This window comes from Anastrepha ludens, chromosome 5, assembly GCF_028408465.1.
Source record: "Anastrepha ludens isolate Willacy chromosome 5, idAnaLude1.1, whole genome shotgun sequence".
NCBI lineage: Eukaryota > Metazoa > Arthropoda > Insecta > Diptera > Tephritidae > Anastrepha > Anastrepha ludens.
In genome coordinates, this window is record NC_071501.1 from 41,581,678 (window position 1) to 41,594,228 (window position 12,551).

The following is a 12,551-nucleotide window of genomic DNA, read 5'->3' on the forward strand; positions in this document are numbered from 1 at the left end:
AAAATCTTACAATTTTACCAATTTGATCCAAACTAACCCGAATTTGAAAAAATATGACTTGCTTCTTACCGCCAGTACTTGCCATTTTTTACAGCTGCTCATCACCAAAACTAATACATACACACATTGTTAAATTAACCAGTGTTCGCTCTAAACAAATTCTATTTCATCAAATCCCATCATTGATGCTTTGCATGATGAAATTCATTAATTGACTAAAAGCTTTTGACGTCTTTTTTTACGATCTACTTATACATACATACATTTGTACACTCTTATCCCAACTCTATAGCAACACGCAAATTGAGTCCTATTCCACATCGTTTGATGCCCGAATCTGCTGCCGATCGTGATGAAGGCATTTCTGATGAGGACGACCCCGCAGAGTTGCGTATTCTACTGGAATTGAACGAACAGGAGGCGTCGATATTGCGACAACGAGTTGATGACTTAGAAAGAGAGAATCGTGAAACCAAGAAACATGTGAGAGAGCTGCAAGAGAAGGTGCATCAAGCCGAGGTTGGTGAGAAAAGGTCTTCCTCTTCGTTGCTGACTTTTAACTCAACATCAACAAACGCATCTGATAAGAAACTGAAAGCACTCAATGAAGAACTGATACAGTTACGGAAATCATTGTCCGACAAAGATCGCACCATTGAACGTCTACAGGCGGAGTTCTGTACTAAAACTGGTTCAACACTTCCGCAGGACGCTAATATAGATACGAAGCGTCAATTAAAGTTGGTTGAACAAGAAGCATCGGTGTTGCGCACGAAAATTACAACATTAGAAAGCGAAAATGAGAAACTGCTGAAAGACAATAAACGTATGCAATTGCAAGCTCTACGTAAGACCTCATCATTGGAAAAGAATGGTACGAACAGTGAAGAGCTAACAAAATTGAAAGAGTCATTTGAGTCGATGGAACGCGAGCGTAACGAGTTAGATGGTAAACTGAAACGAATACTACTCGAAGCCGAAGAAAAATTGCCAGTGCGTACGCCGAAACGTGTGACAGATCTCACGCCGAAGAATCATTTGAAAAAGTGGGTGGAAGAGCTTGAGGATGAGATACGGGAAATGAGAGTGATAGTACTGAATAGTGGTGGTGAAAAATTAAAGACGCTTGAGACTGAGAAGACGGCACTGGAGGAGCAATTGCAGAAGGCGAAGCAACGCCTGTCCGTAGCAGAGGGCGATATTGGTGAGTTGAAAATTTCAATATCCACAGACAAAAAAAAGTTCCTAAACATGAGCAAACGCTAATAATTATTTAAGAAGATGTCGCCCAGAATAATATTGCCGAGAACACTACTAGACCAGAGTGTCGGATTAGACCAGATTCACGGGGGTTAAAGTTCTAATGTTTTGGCAGTAAGTGCGTATTGAGGGATTAGGCCACCATAAAAAATTCAAATAACCTATTTTTATGCTTAAAGGATGGAAGGGCTTAATTAAATACTCTTATTTTTAATAACAATTCCATTTAAACAGAATACTTTCAAATAGTTTTTCTTGAAACCACATTTTTCACGTCACGGCCGGACTCAAGTTCGCACAAATCTTAATTGATTGATTTGAAATTTTATATCTATTTATCGTGCTGGCTCAGACGGCTTTACGACAGCGTCTCCTATCGTATCCCGTCATAAATTGCTCGCCTTAAAAGCCTGAATGGCTTCTAGATCTCGTGAATAACAGCGGTAGCGTTCCGCCAAAAGGTCTAAGGAGGCCCGCTTCGAGGCAGCTAATTGACATCGGCAAGATGGCTGCTGACACGATGTGGCACAAAAAGTCGATAATAGTGGTTCTGCTAGTTTCTGTGCATTTACTGGAGTCTTCACAAGCATTTGTAGGTTTTTCTATATTCGAGCATAGCGATCTTGTTAACATAACTGCCGGAATGAAGAGGCGACTGTTTCAAAATTACGACTTTTCGGAAGATGCCCGATTTAAGCTGCTTCAGGCCCAAACTGGCAAGTGATATCCAGTGGATGGCTGGTTATTATTGGACTTTCCTTGTTGAGTGATTGCACCTTGTAAATGAATAATTCGAGATCTTTCTGAAAATTGTCTTCAGAATGGGATGAGAGTTATCGAGGCAATGGCACGTTGCTGTTCTTGGACACACATTTTCAGCTCTATAGCTTTCTCTATATCATTGCCATCGATAGACATCTTCCTTCATAAACTTGAGTAAAATGAAATAAGTGATTCATTTCGCTCCGGGAAGGTATAAAAAACCTATTACTTTAAGGTAAACTTGTATTTGGATCGGAGTATTTGTGCATCTTGTGTCATAAATAAAACTCGTTTTCCCTAAGTGGGAGCTCGTTGTGTATGTTTGAAATATTTTTAATTCAAATCCCTCCGACTTCTGTCTAAATGCCATGTTCTAAAGGATTCTGTAAGAGTTTCAATGTCTATGAGGAGAGGAGCCTCTAAGTCGTACAAAACCCTTGCGAGGTGCGAAAATTCCAAAGTTTCTAATACCTGCCATAACACCACAACAGAACACATACAGAAAGGTAATTCCAAACATGAAAAAATTGCCAATTGTCTTGTGTTGCTTTTTTTACTCTTCCATATTTTAGTATGACATCTTTGTTGTTATTCTTCAATTATGCAAGGCTTAGAGATTCTGCCTTGTGAGTTTCACAATTCCCTTTGAACACTTAATTATTTTTATTCTCTTTAACTGAAAATCTGCTTTCTGTAACTAAATAATGACTCATACATTTTCGTCTGATTCCTTGTTTTTTAATGCTTTTCCAGAACGATTGAAGACACTGACGAGCTCGACACCCAAACTTAGTGAGCTGGAACATAAACTGAAGAAGTCGGACGAGGAAGCCAGAAAATTCAGTTCGAAAGTCAAAGAGCTTGAAGACAAAATCAAGAAGCAGGATAATCTGGTAATACCAACTTCCTTTTAAGAAAATACAATCTTATTTATAATGTCGATTCTTCACGTAGCTCAAACAAGCTGAAGCCGCGAAAGCCTCTCTCGAATCGCAATCCAAGCGTGACAAAGAAAAACAATCTACACTAGAAAAGGATTACGAAAAGGAGCGCAAGGAGCGTGAGAAGCTCGAGTCGAAACTAACGCAATTAGAAGCCGATCTTGGTAGCGCTAAAAAGGCTGCAGAAAAAACAAAAGCCGCGCATGAGAAGGAAATGAAGGAACTGAAAACTAAATCTTCAAAATCTGATTCCAAACAAGTGCAGGAGCTTAAGAAACAAATTGAGGAGTTGCAAGTCCAGTTAGTTGATGAAAATAAGCGCTACAAAGATTTGAATACACATTGGGAAAAGTTGTCTGAGGAAACGATACTTATGCGAGCTCAACTAACCACCGAGAAGGACAACATGCAAGTGGAGCTGAATTCTATGAGACAAAAACTGAATGAAATGGACGAAATACGTGTGGAACGTACAGAGTTGGCAAAGAAGCTTAGCGATGTGAAGAAGAAGCTGCAAGAGGCTGAGGCGAAACAAATCAAAAATGGTGCCTCGGAGCATGAAAAGACAATGCTGAAAAATAAATTGGCAGAGAAGGAGCAAGAATATGATCGTTTACGGCGCGAAAATGAGATGAATATAGATTTAGTATTTCAGTTACGTAAGGAAAATGAGGATTTAGGTAGTAAGCTAAATGACTTTAATCGTATCGAACAAGCGCAGTATTCGATTAATGAGCATAGTAGCAGTTTGCAAGCAGAAATCAAAACCCTGAAAACAAGGTAAGTAAACATAAAGAATTGAGAGTTGATTAAAATATTTCTATGTTTTTTTTTTCTACTTTTAAGGTTGCAGAACTCTGAATTACAGCTTAAGTCCGAGGTAGCATCAACACGTCTACGGTATGAGCAACAGGTCAAAAATTTGAGTGGCGAATTGACCTCTATGCAGGTAGGAGAAAGTAGAAACACTACGTTGACCATATACTCGTAATTGGAGTACACATCTTTGTTTTGGGTGTTTGGTAGAGCCACTCTTCCAATTTTCGGGGCGTATCTTGATGTTGTTTCACAAATGGAGAGACCTTCAGTTTTATGCTGCTTCCGGATGGGAGATGATTTTCTGAGATATTCTTTCCTTTTAGAAAAAAAACACTTTCTATAATTTTTGTGTTTCATAAAAGGTTCCGAACCCGAATACTACCGAACGAAAACCACTCGCAAACCCATTTGGCTATGACAATCGCGCGCCGTAGACTTCTTTGCTACATCAAAAATGAGGTGTAAAGCAATATAGACAGAGTGTGAAGTAATCTCAATGACAACATGCCTGTCTGCCCCTTCACGTACGTCTCTCATCAATGAAAACCTAATATTATAAACATAAGTCTGATGATTTTGAGATTCTCGATCACAACCCAGTTTCGGCATATACCTTAGACTAAACGCATGGGTTTTCGGATAATTTGTTCGGAATTGACGTTTAGCAAATTCTGAATGCTTTTTAGGGATGAAAAGGAAATTTTCGATTTTGAGGGATGTGAATGCAGTATCCTGGCACTGATACAGGCTGTGTTTGTTCCCTCATTCTTAGCTATTTCATCGGCTTTCCTTCCGCAGTAGATATTAACCCGGTTGGCAGACTGGTTGAATACCAGCTCAGCTGGCTGAAGCAACAGCATATACCCCCGTTTGGAAAATACCACAGTAGTCTGGAGTTAATTTGATTGTTATAGTTCGAATTCCGACAAACAGAATGCAGCTAATCGCATTCCGAGTGTCAAAAGATTAAAGAAGGAATTCCATAATTACGACTGACTTCTTTTTAACGATGGCTGGAGGTACGACGTGTACCGAGTTACGTTTCGGTCTTCGCACAGTTGTATTAATTGTTGTGGTTTCATCGATTTCGCCGCTGGAGTTTCCACTGAGAACTTCTGTGAAGGTGTTTCGACACCTTTTCAGGATTCTCAATGCTTTATACTTACCTGGTTCAATTTCTCATCTAAAAACTTATACATTCAGATTACTGAAATCACTTTTTTGCCTTCATTCCTTATTGCAACTTTTCCTCAGTTCTTTATTAAATCTTGTGTTTACAGCGCCAATGCGAGAAGTTCAAGAAAGATCGGGATACCTTCAAGCAGATGCTAGAGTCAGCACAAAAAAAGATCGGTGATCTCAAAGCAAGCAGCACCGGCCGCCAGAGTCGTGGTTCAATGCACAGCAGTGATGACGATGATAAGAGCAAAATCGCCTATCTGGAACAACAGGTTTGCTCTTTTGCAGTTTTACGTTTGTAAAATCTTACAATCTATTATTCTTCCAGGTCGGTTGTCTGGAGGACCAGTTGGTCGAGTCACGCCTCGAAGTGAGTAAAGTAAAAACAGAGCTTGTATCTGAGCGTAGCGCAAATGAGATAAAAATATCTGAAATGCAATCCAAATTAAATGAGTTCGAAGAAGAACGTGTTATCGGCTCTGGGCGAACAAAAATACCGGGCATGAAAACAAAACTGGAACTCTCGTGGCAAAAAGAACGCGAAGATCAACAGCGTCTGCTGCAAGAAACATCAACATTGGCGCGTGACTTGCGACAAACGCTCTTCGAAGTTGAGCGAGAACGTGACAAAGAGCGTCTGGAGTCAAAACGACGTTTAGAGCAACTGAAACGCTCTACGGAAGAGGAGATGGAGGAAGGTCGACGAAAGATTGCCGAACTGCAATGTGATTTGCTGGAATTGCGCGATGTGCACGCTAAACTGCGAACATCCAATGAAAAGCTGCGTCGCGAACGTGAACGCTACGAGAAGGAGTTAGTGAAACGTCGCGTGGAACAAGATGGGGGTGAGCGTAAAGTGGGCGCTTTGCTACAAACTGTCGATGAGCTGGTGAAGATAGCGCCAGACCTGAAGATGGCAACAACAAGCAGGCGCTCATCTTCGAGCAGTGGCAACACATTGCGGCCTGAGCAGGCGGGTACGGCACGGCAACGAAGTCGCAGCCCCTCGCCGAACACAGTGTTAAATAATTCACAAATAACGAATGTGCTCGCACGCCTCGCTGAAGCGTCAGAGGAGTTGCGAAAATTCCAGCGTCTTAGCGAAGATGAGAATGAACGGATGCGTGTGCGTCGCAGTAATTTGCGACGTGCTGCATCGCAGGAAAATGATCCACATGGTAGTCAGAGCTCAGTGGCCAGTGCAGCAGGTTCAACGCGCAACGGCTCCAAATTATCGCGCACTTCGACACACAATGGTAGTTTAATAAGGAAGAGCCTCTCATTGGATCATTCAATACAGAAGGATCAGGTTAATCATTATGTGATAATTTAGCATTATGAAGAAAATAATAAAAAATAACTAATTGTTACAGAACATTTGGCGTCAGGATGATGGCAGCGTCTCGTCAATGCAGTCCATTGATTCCGAATTGGGTGGCATGATGCGTGACAGCAGCTTTGACTCTCGTCTATCTGGTGGCTCCACGCAGAGTGACATACCACGCGGTCCGCGCAAAAAGAAGAAGAGCTTAATGGGAAAATTGCGCAGTCTAACGAAGAGTAGTCGTAATTCCGAGAGTGAAGTGTCGGTAAGTTGAAAGTGTGTCGGGTTATATGTGGCAATCTTAATTATTTTATGCTTGTATTTGAAGGTTCAAGGATCTGACTCTGACATTAGTGTAGCCAGTGATATGCGTGCCAGCAAAAAAGACTTACGTGGCCGTTTGTCAGGTATGTTTAAGCGTGCGGGATCAACGTCTCGAAGTGAGAGTATCGAACGCATGGCAGTCGAAAATCGTCCGGTGGCAGTGACAGTGGTTGGAGACGTGGATGGCCCCCAGCCGCGTGAACCTCCTCCTGCTAATGCTGCGACAGCTAAACCAATACGTGCTGCGGTGAGTAAAATTGCGTAAATGAATACAATCGTAGTCCAGTTTATTTACATACATATTTATTGTATCGGACTGGATATATTATATTATATAACCGAAGCCTCTATTGAAAACTCAAGAATTTTCTGATGAAGAAGAAATTTAGAATTTAGAAGAATAAATGAAGAAAAAAAAGTGAAGAATAAATTTAAAAGAAAATTTGGATAGGTAATCTGCATCGGGGTGTAGATGTGCCCATGTTTTTGTGGCCGCAAATGTAGGAAAACTGCCCACTACCTTCATTCGGCCCCAGCCACTTGCTGTTAGATTTTGGCGCCTGATAAAAAACGTGGCATGATTAGGAGCCACCTTCTCTGAGTCCTCATTTAGTATCATAGGATGCCGAGGGTTCCTTTATAATTCTAATGAAGCTGCTGGAATGAATTGCCATTTTACACAGACATTTTAGCTTTGCGGGATACCAAATTTAGACATAGAGCCAAGTAAGCAGATAAACAGAGGCTGCTAAAAGTGAATTTAAAATCGCGAAAGCAATGGTGTGAGTCTATTATTTTCCATTGGGGTTTTTCCAAGCTTTAGCGAATAAATCTTGACAATTATTTATCTACCATTGCTGGCAAGAACGGCAAATAAATATTTTAAGGACTACGATTTAAGGGCATGCATCTGAAATTTCCATTCCGTTATTGGAAATGGCACCCCTGGCTGGTTGGTTAATGTCCTTGCCAGAGTAGAGCCTGATACTGTCGTCACCAAGAGATGCAATGATAGTAAGGCTATGGGATCTGCCGATGTCTATTTCAATTGTTATGTAAAGGTGCACCAAATCGGCATCGGATTTATGATGGCAGCGACACTTCGCCACCAAATAGTGTCAATCATTTCGGGGAACGAGCCTCTTGCCAGTATTTGGCGAGCTCATCCTTTTATTTGTGGTGTGCGTTTTCATGTTATTCCACAAATGGAGGAACCTACCAAACTTTTTCATGACAGAAATATACTCGGAGCTTTGCCATTGCTTCCCGCGTGGTGGACAGTATTAGAAACATATTTTTTTATTATCTGGCCTTTCATGTCGTGGGGTTTCGAAGCCGTGAACTACCGAATGGAAGTTAAAATTATAAGTAGTTATACTTATTAATAATAATCAGATAGCCGACTATCACTTGAAAAAAATGGAGTAAAAAAAATTACATCTTTCGATAGAGACGAGGAGACAGGGTACCAACTTTTTCATACCTGCCTCAAAAAGAGCAGCTCATTGACCTACTTTTCCTTCAAATCTTCGTCCTTAGAAAACCTTTTTCCACCTATATCAGAGAAGTGAACAGATAGTATTGTGAACCACCAGCCGATGGTGGTGTGAAATGTCCCATTAAAACGAGTCCTGGAAGTGCTTTCTCTCGTTCTGTGTTACTCTCCTAGCTGTTTTGGAACCCATCCCTGGACTCATCTCTTGATATTCGAGGGTTTCTTTGATAGTTTTTTGCAGCAAAGAAGTGGAGATTTTGCAAACGTCTCGAATCGCATACTTCATTTTTTGCACAATTGTAGGCCTTCCGCTCCTTTTGTATGCGCTTGTACAATTCATAACTCCTTCAAAAATCTCAACTGGAGTTTTTTTCCTTCAAAACGCAGCGAGTAACGGTGCAAATTTCGTACTTGACGGAAGATCACATCGACATTTTTGTTTGGTGTAGAATTTTTACCAAACCGACTTCTAGTTGGGTTTGTCTTTAAGGGAAGGCGTCAGGTTATATGGGAGTGTTGCAATAAACCCTGTCGAAATAATTCTCTATGAGAGCCGTAGTTTGTTTATTTTGGACGTGTCTTGTAGATCAATGCTGGTGCTTTGGCTGGTACAGTTTAATAGTCTCAAGTTGATTGAGAACCGTTGGGAAAGGAGAACTATTGAAAATCTCATTGCTTCTATGCCAAATCCACTAAAAAATATGTATACAAGGTGGCGCAAAATTAATCGTCCAATTTTGATTTTCGTTAGGATAGGTTGAGTGGCTGTCATCCGACACACTTAAGTCTGAATAGTCACATTGTGATACCATTGGAACTCATCATTTACACCTCAGAGGAGGTGTTCTACGGTTTCCTCCTCTTTCATATCTTTATAGCATCGACAAAAGTCATTATGTGGTACTCCCAGTTTATTTCCATGCTTTCCAATTATACAATGCCCTCTTAGTACCCCTATGGTGTTTTTCCTATCCTGTCTCCTAAGATGGATAGTCAGACAGCTTCCCTCGTAGTTAAAGATCTCTTTTTTAAGAGCGATAAGCCCTCTCTTATGCGATAACCTCTGCCTGAAAGGCACTACATTGATTAGGAAATCGAAAGGGTGGTAATGATAATGGTTGTACGGGTTAGGCTAAGGTCTTTATGCACCGCGACCAGATTGATCCATTGTGCGCCCTTAAGTGCTTAATTTTAAGTATTTAGGATTGCGTGGAATCGAACCAGCTTCATAAGAGGGAGCATTTGTAAGTCTTCATCCTCTAGTAGATATGAACCCAGGGTTATGTGTCTCTTGTGACCTAATGCTTCGCAATTGGTGGTAAAGTGTTCCATGGACGCCACTTCGTCAAGGCAGTACCTGCATATACTAGTGCTAGATAGTTCTAATGAAATGTTTATTGCAGGCAAAGTGGCCTGTAAGTGCTAATATATATAGAGTAATTAGAGGCCGTTTTTCTCCAGGGTTAGAGAAGATTTTGCTCTGTTGGTATTAAAGTTTAGGAACTTTTTGAAGTGATTGAGGTCGTTTGTGCCGTTCCATTACCCACTGGCTTTTATTTAGCTCCATTTTTTGGTTTCCTATTTTTGGAAGTTTTTGTTCAAGCCGAAAATGGGGAATCCTTTTTATAGCATAAAAGTTTTCTCGTTCCCCTCGTGTTCCTCATGTCCTGATACCCAAATCAGGAAAACCTGATTAAGAGTCGCCAGTTTGTTGAGTGCATTGTTACACTCTATAAGAACGTTTGAATTGAACGTAAAGTTACTTAAGACTTTGAGGACTGATTAACTGTCCGAAAGAATTTTAATTTGTACGAGGGGTGCCTTTTATATTTCGGGATTTGGCAGCCCTGGTGTTGCAATCTGGCAACTGACAGCTGTATCGCAAAGTTTGACATTTTTTGGCTTTTACGTACTCAGAACGTTTTGAAATACCAGCGCTATTTGTGTTGTTTACAGTAACTTAAAAGATTCATCTCGGTCTAAAAATGGAATTAAATCGTGAACATTTTCTTGCGATTATTTTTTACAACTTTCGACGTGGATTAACTCAGCAACATTGCATGGATGAACTTAATTCATTTTTTGGCGATGAAGCTCCATCAAGGACCAGTGTTTATCGGTGGTATGGTGAATTCAATCGTGGTCGTAGTTCACTCCAAGACGAATTTCGTGAAGGTCGTCCAAAATCAGTTGTTGTTCCGAAAACCATTGATGCTGTGCGCGAACTGATATTGCAAGATCGTCATGTGATCTATCGTGAGATTGAGACAATCTTAGGCATTAGTGAGACCAGCATACATTCAATATTGCATAAACATTTGACCTACAAAAAAAATTGTTCGCGTTGGATCCCACACAATTTGTCAATCGCTCAAAAAAAGGCTCGTGTCGATTGGTCGAAGGAAATGCTTAAAAAATACGACCGCGGGGCTTCGAAACACGTCTATGACATCGTGACAGGTGGTGAATCATGGATTTAGCGTATGAGCCCGAAAGTAAACAGCAGACGACTGTATGGGTGTTTCAAGATGAGCCAAGTCCAACAAAAGTTGTTCGCGCACGAAGCACTTCCAAGCAAATGGTCGCCTGTTTTTTCGGAAAAACTGGACATGTCGCAACCGTACCACTAGAACAACGCAGAACAGTAAATTCTGAGTGGTACACAACCATTTGTTTGCCAGTTGTCTTCCAAGAAATTAGGAAAACCAATCGCAAAAGACGGATCACTCTTCACCAGGACAATGCGAGCTCTTACACATCGGCTCAAACAACTGCATTTTTGAGCACCCAAAACATCGAATTAATGGGTCATCCGCCGTTTAGTCCTGACTTGGCACCGAATGACTTCTCTTTATTCCCGTACGTAAAAAACAAACTGCGAGGTCAACGTTTTTCGACACCTGAAGAAGCGGTTGTGGCATTCAGAATGCATGTTTTGGAGGTACCTCATTCAGAGTGGCAAAAGTGCTTCGACAATTGGTTCAAACGCATGCAAAAGTGTATAGATCTTGGAGAATATTTTGAAAAACAATAAAGTGATTTTCGATGATTAAAATTTGTTTTTGTTCTCTAATCCCGAAATATAAAAGGCATCCCTCGTACTCTTTCGAACCTTCTTTTGGATACGACTTCCACTGCTTCTATTATGGCGAAAAACTCCGCATGGAAAATTTTAGTATCTGTACTCAGTGTTAAAGATTTGTGTGCTCTACGCCACAGTAGCGAAAAGATTCACCGATGCTTAGCTTTTCAGAGTTTAAAGAGTTTGGTTTTGAATAATTGTTTTACTAAAAACAAAAAAAAAAGAAGTACTTTGGGTGATGGAAATCCTTATTTTTACTTTTACGTGCTTCAGTGCTTGTCTGTTTGTATGCTGCAGCTGCCTCGTTCACAAGTACCAAATATGATTGACTCACGTCACCATTTGCAAAAACTATAAATCATCCGGAGGGGTTATTAATTTTGCGCCACCTTTTGCATATACATACGTGTACGAGTGTTAGTTTAGTGTGTTTATTCGATTTCACGAATAATTTACATACTTAAATATGTTACTGTTAGAATAATATTTGTATTTTCTTTGGAATGTGAATGCTTTGTCCGATACTGTATATATGTATGTGTGTATGCATGCATATGAAAGCGCACACAAAAGTTATCACATTGTTTTTATTAAAAGTAAATTTTGTGCAATTAAATTTCCAATTTATTTTTGTTTTCAGATAAAACCACCGACGCCTACCACACCGCTGACAAAACGTCGAACAGCTAAATAGTTGCCCACTTTTCTATTTTCTGTATTAGAAACTTGTTCCATGCCACGGTATTTCGAAATCCTACATAGGTACATCCACGCGTACGTTTGTTGTCTTATTTAAAACATTTAAATTATTTGATATGGTAGCGAAAAGCGTATATATTTTTGCTACATATCAGAACTGGCAATGGCGTTATTCAAATTGTTTCCCATTCTTGAATGCAGGAGCTCAATTTTATCGCATTGCATCCAGATTCATCTACATACATACTTTTAATCAACTTTTTTCTATTCTTTTATTTATTTCAAATATTTACTTTCTTAATGTACCGTAATGTTAGTATGTCATACTACAAATCATTATATTTATTAGCCAATATGAAACTATGTTGTTTGTTATTTGCGTTGAGTGGAGCGCTGGTGGCATAAAAGTAAGTTAGAGCAGTGCAATGGGGGTATCAATAAATTCTTGGAGGAAATTTATTAGTACCAAAAGGGGTGAGTTCCATTGGATTTCGAATCATGATTAGTAGGAGTCTTTTTCTTTTGCCTAAAAAAAGACAATTGGACGGAATAATAAGTAATACCACCTTTATTAAAGAGTTCCGGAACAAGCGCCAGGAGACGCTCTAAGTTAATTGATTTGAGTTCTGTTTTTTATTTTGGTTAGGTTGCCACATCTGTGACTAA

The 12,551-nt window shown here is 40.1% G+C and overlaps 1 protein-coding gene across 10 annotated transcripts in view; it reads left to right on the forward strand.

The window, feature by feature from the left end:
* Positions 1-12,245, forward strand: part of LOC128865334 (myosin-11) — a 45,252-nt gene extending 33,007 nt beyond the window's left edge. For all 10 annotated transcript variants that reach the window (XM_054105535.1, XM_054105536.1, XM_054105534.1 and 7 more), the window contains exons 10-18: positions 293-1,204; positions 2,776-2,915; positions 2,977-3,743; positions 3,810-3,912; positions 5,063-5,233; positions 5,290-6,270; positions 6,335-6,550; positions 6,614-6,856; positions 11,827-12,245. In XM_054105535.1, coding sequence (XP_053961510.1) covers positions 293-1,204; positions 2,776-2,915; positions 2,977-3,743; positions 3,810-3,912; positions 5,063-5,233; positions 5,290-6,270; positions 6,335-6,550; positions 6,614-6,856; positions 11,827-11,880 — 3,587 coding nt within the window. In that variant the 3' untranslated portion in view covers positions 11,881-12,245. The remainder of the gene's footprint in view (positions 1-292; positions 1,205-2,775; positions 2,916-2,976; positions 3,744-3,809; positions 3,913-5,062; positions 5,234-5,289; positions 6,271-6,334; positions 6,551-6,613; positions 6,857-11,826) is intronic.
* Positions 12,246-12,551: the final 306 nt, after the last annotated feature.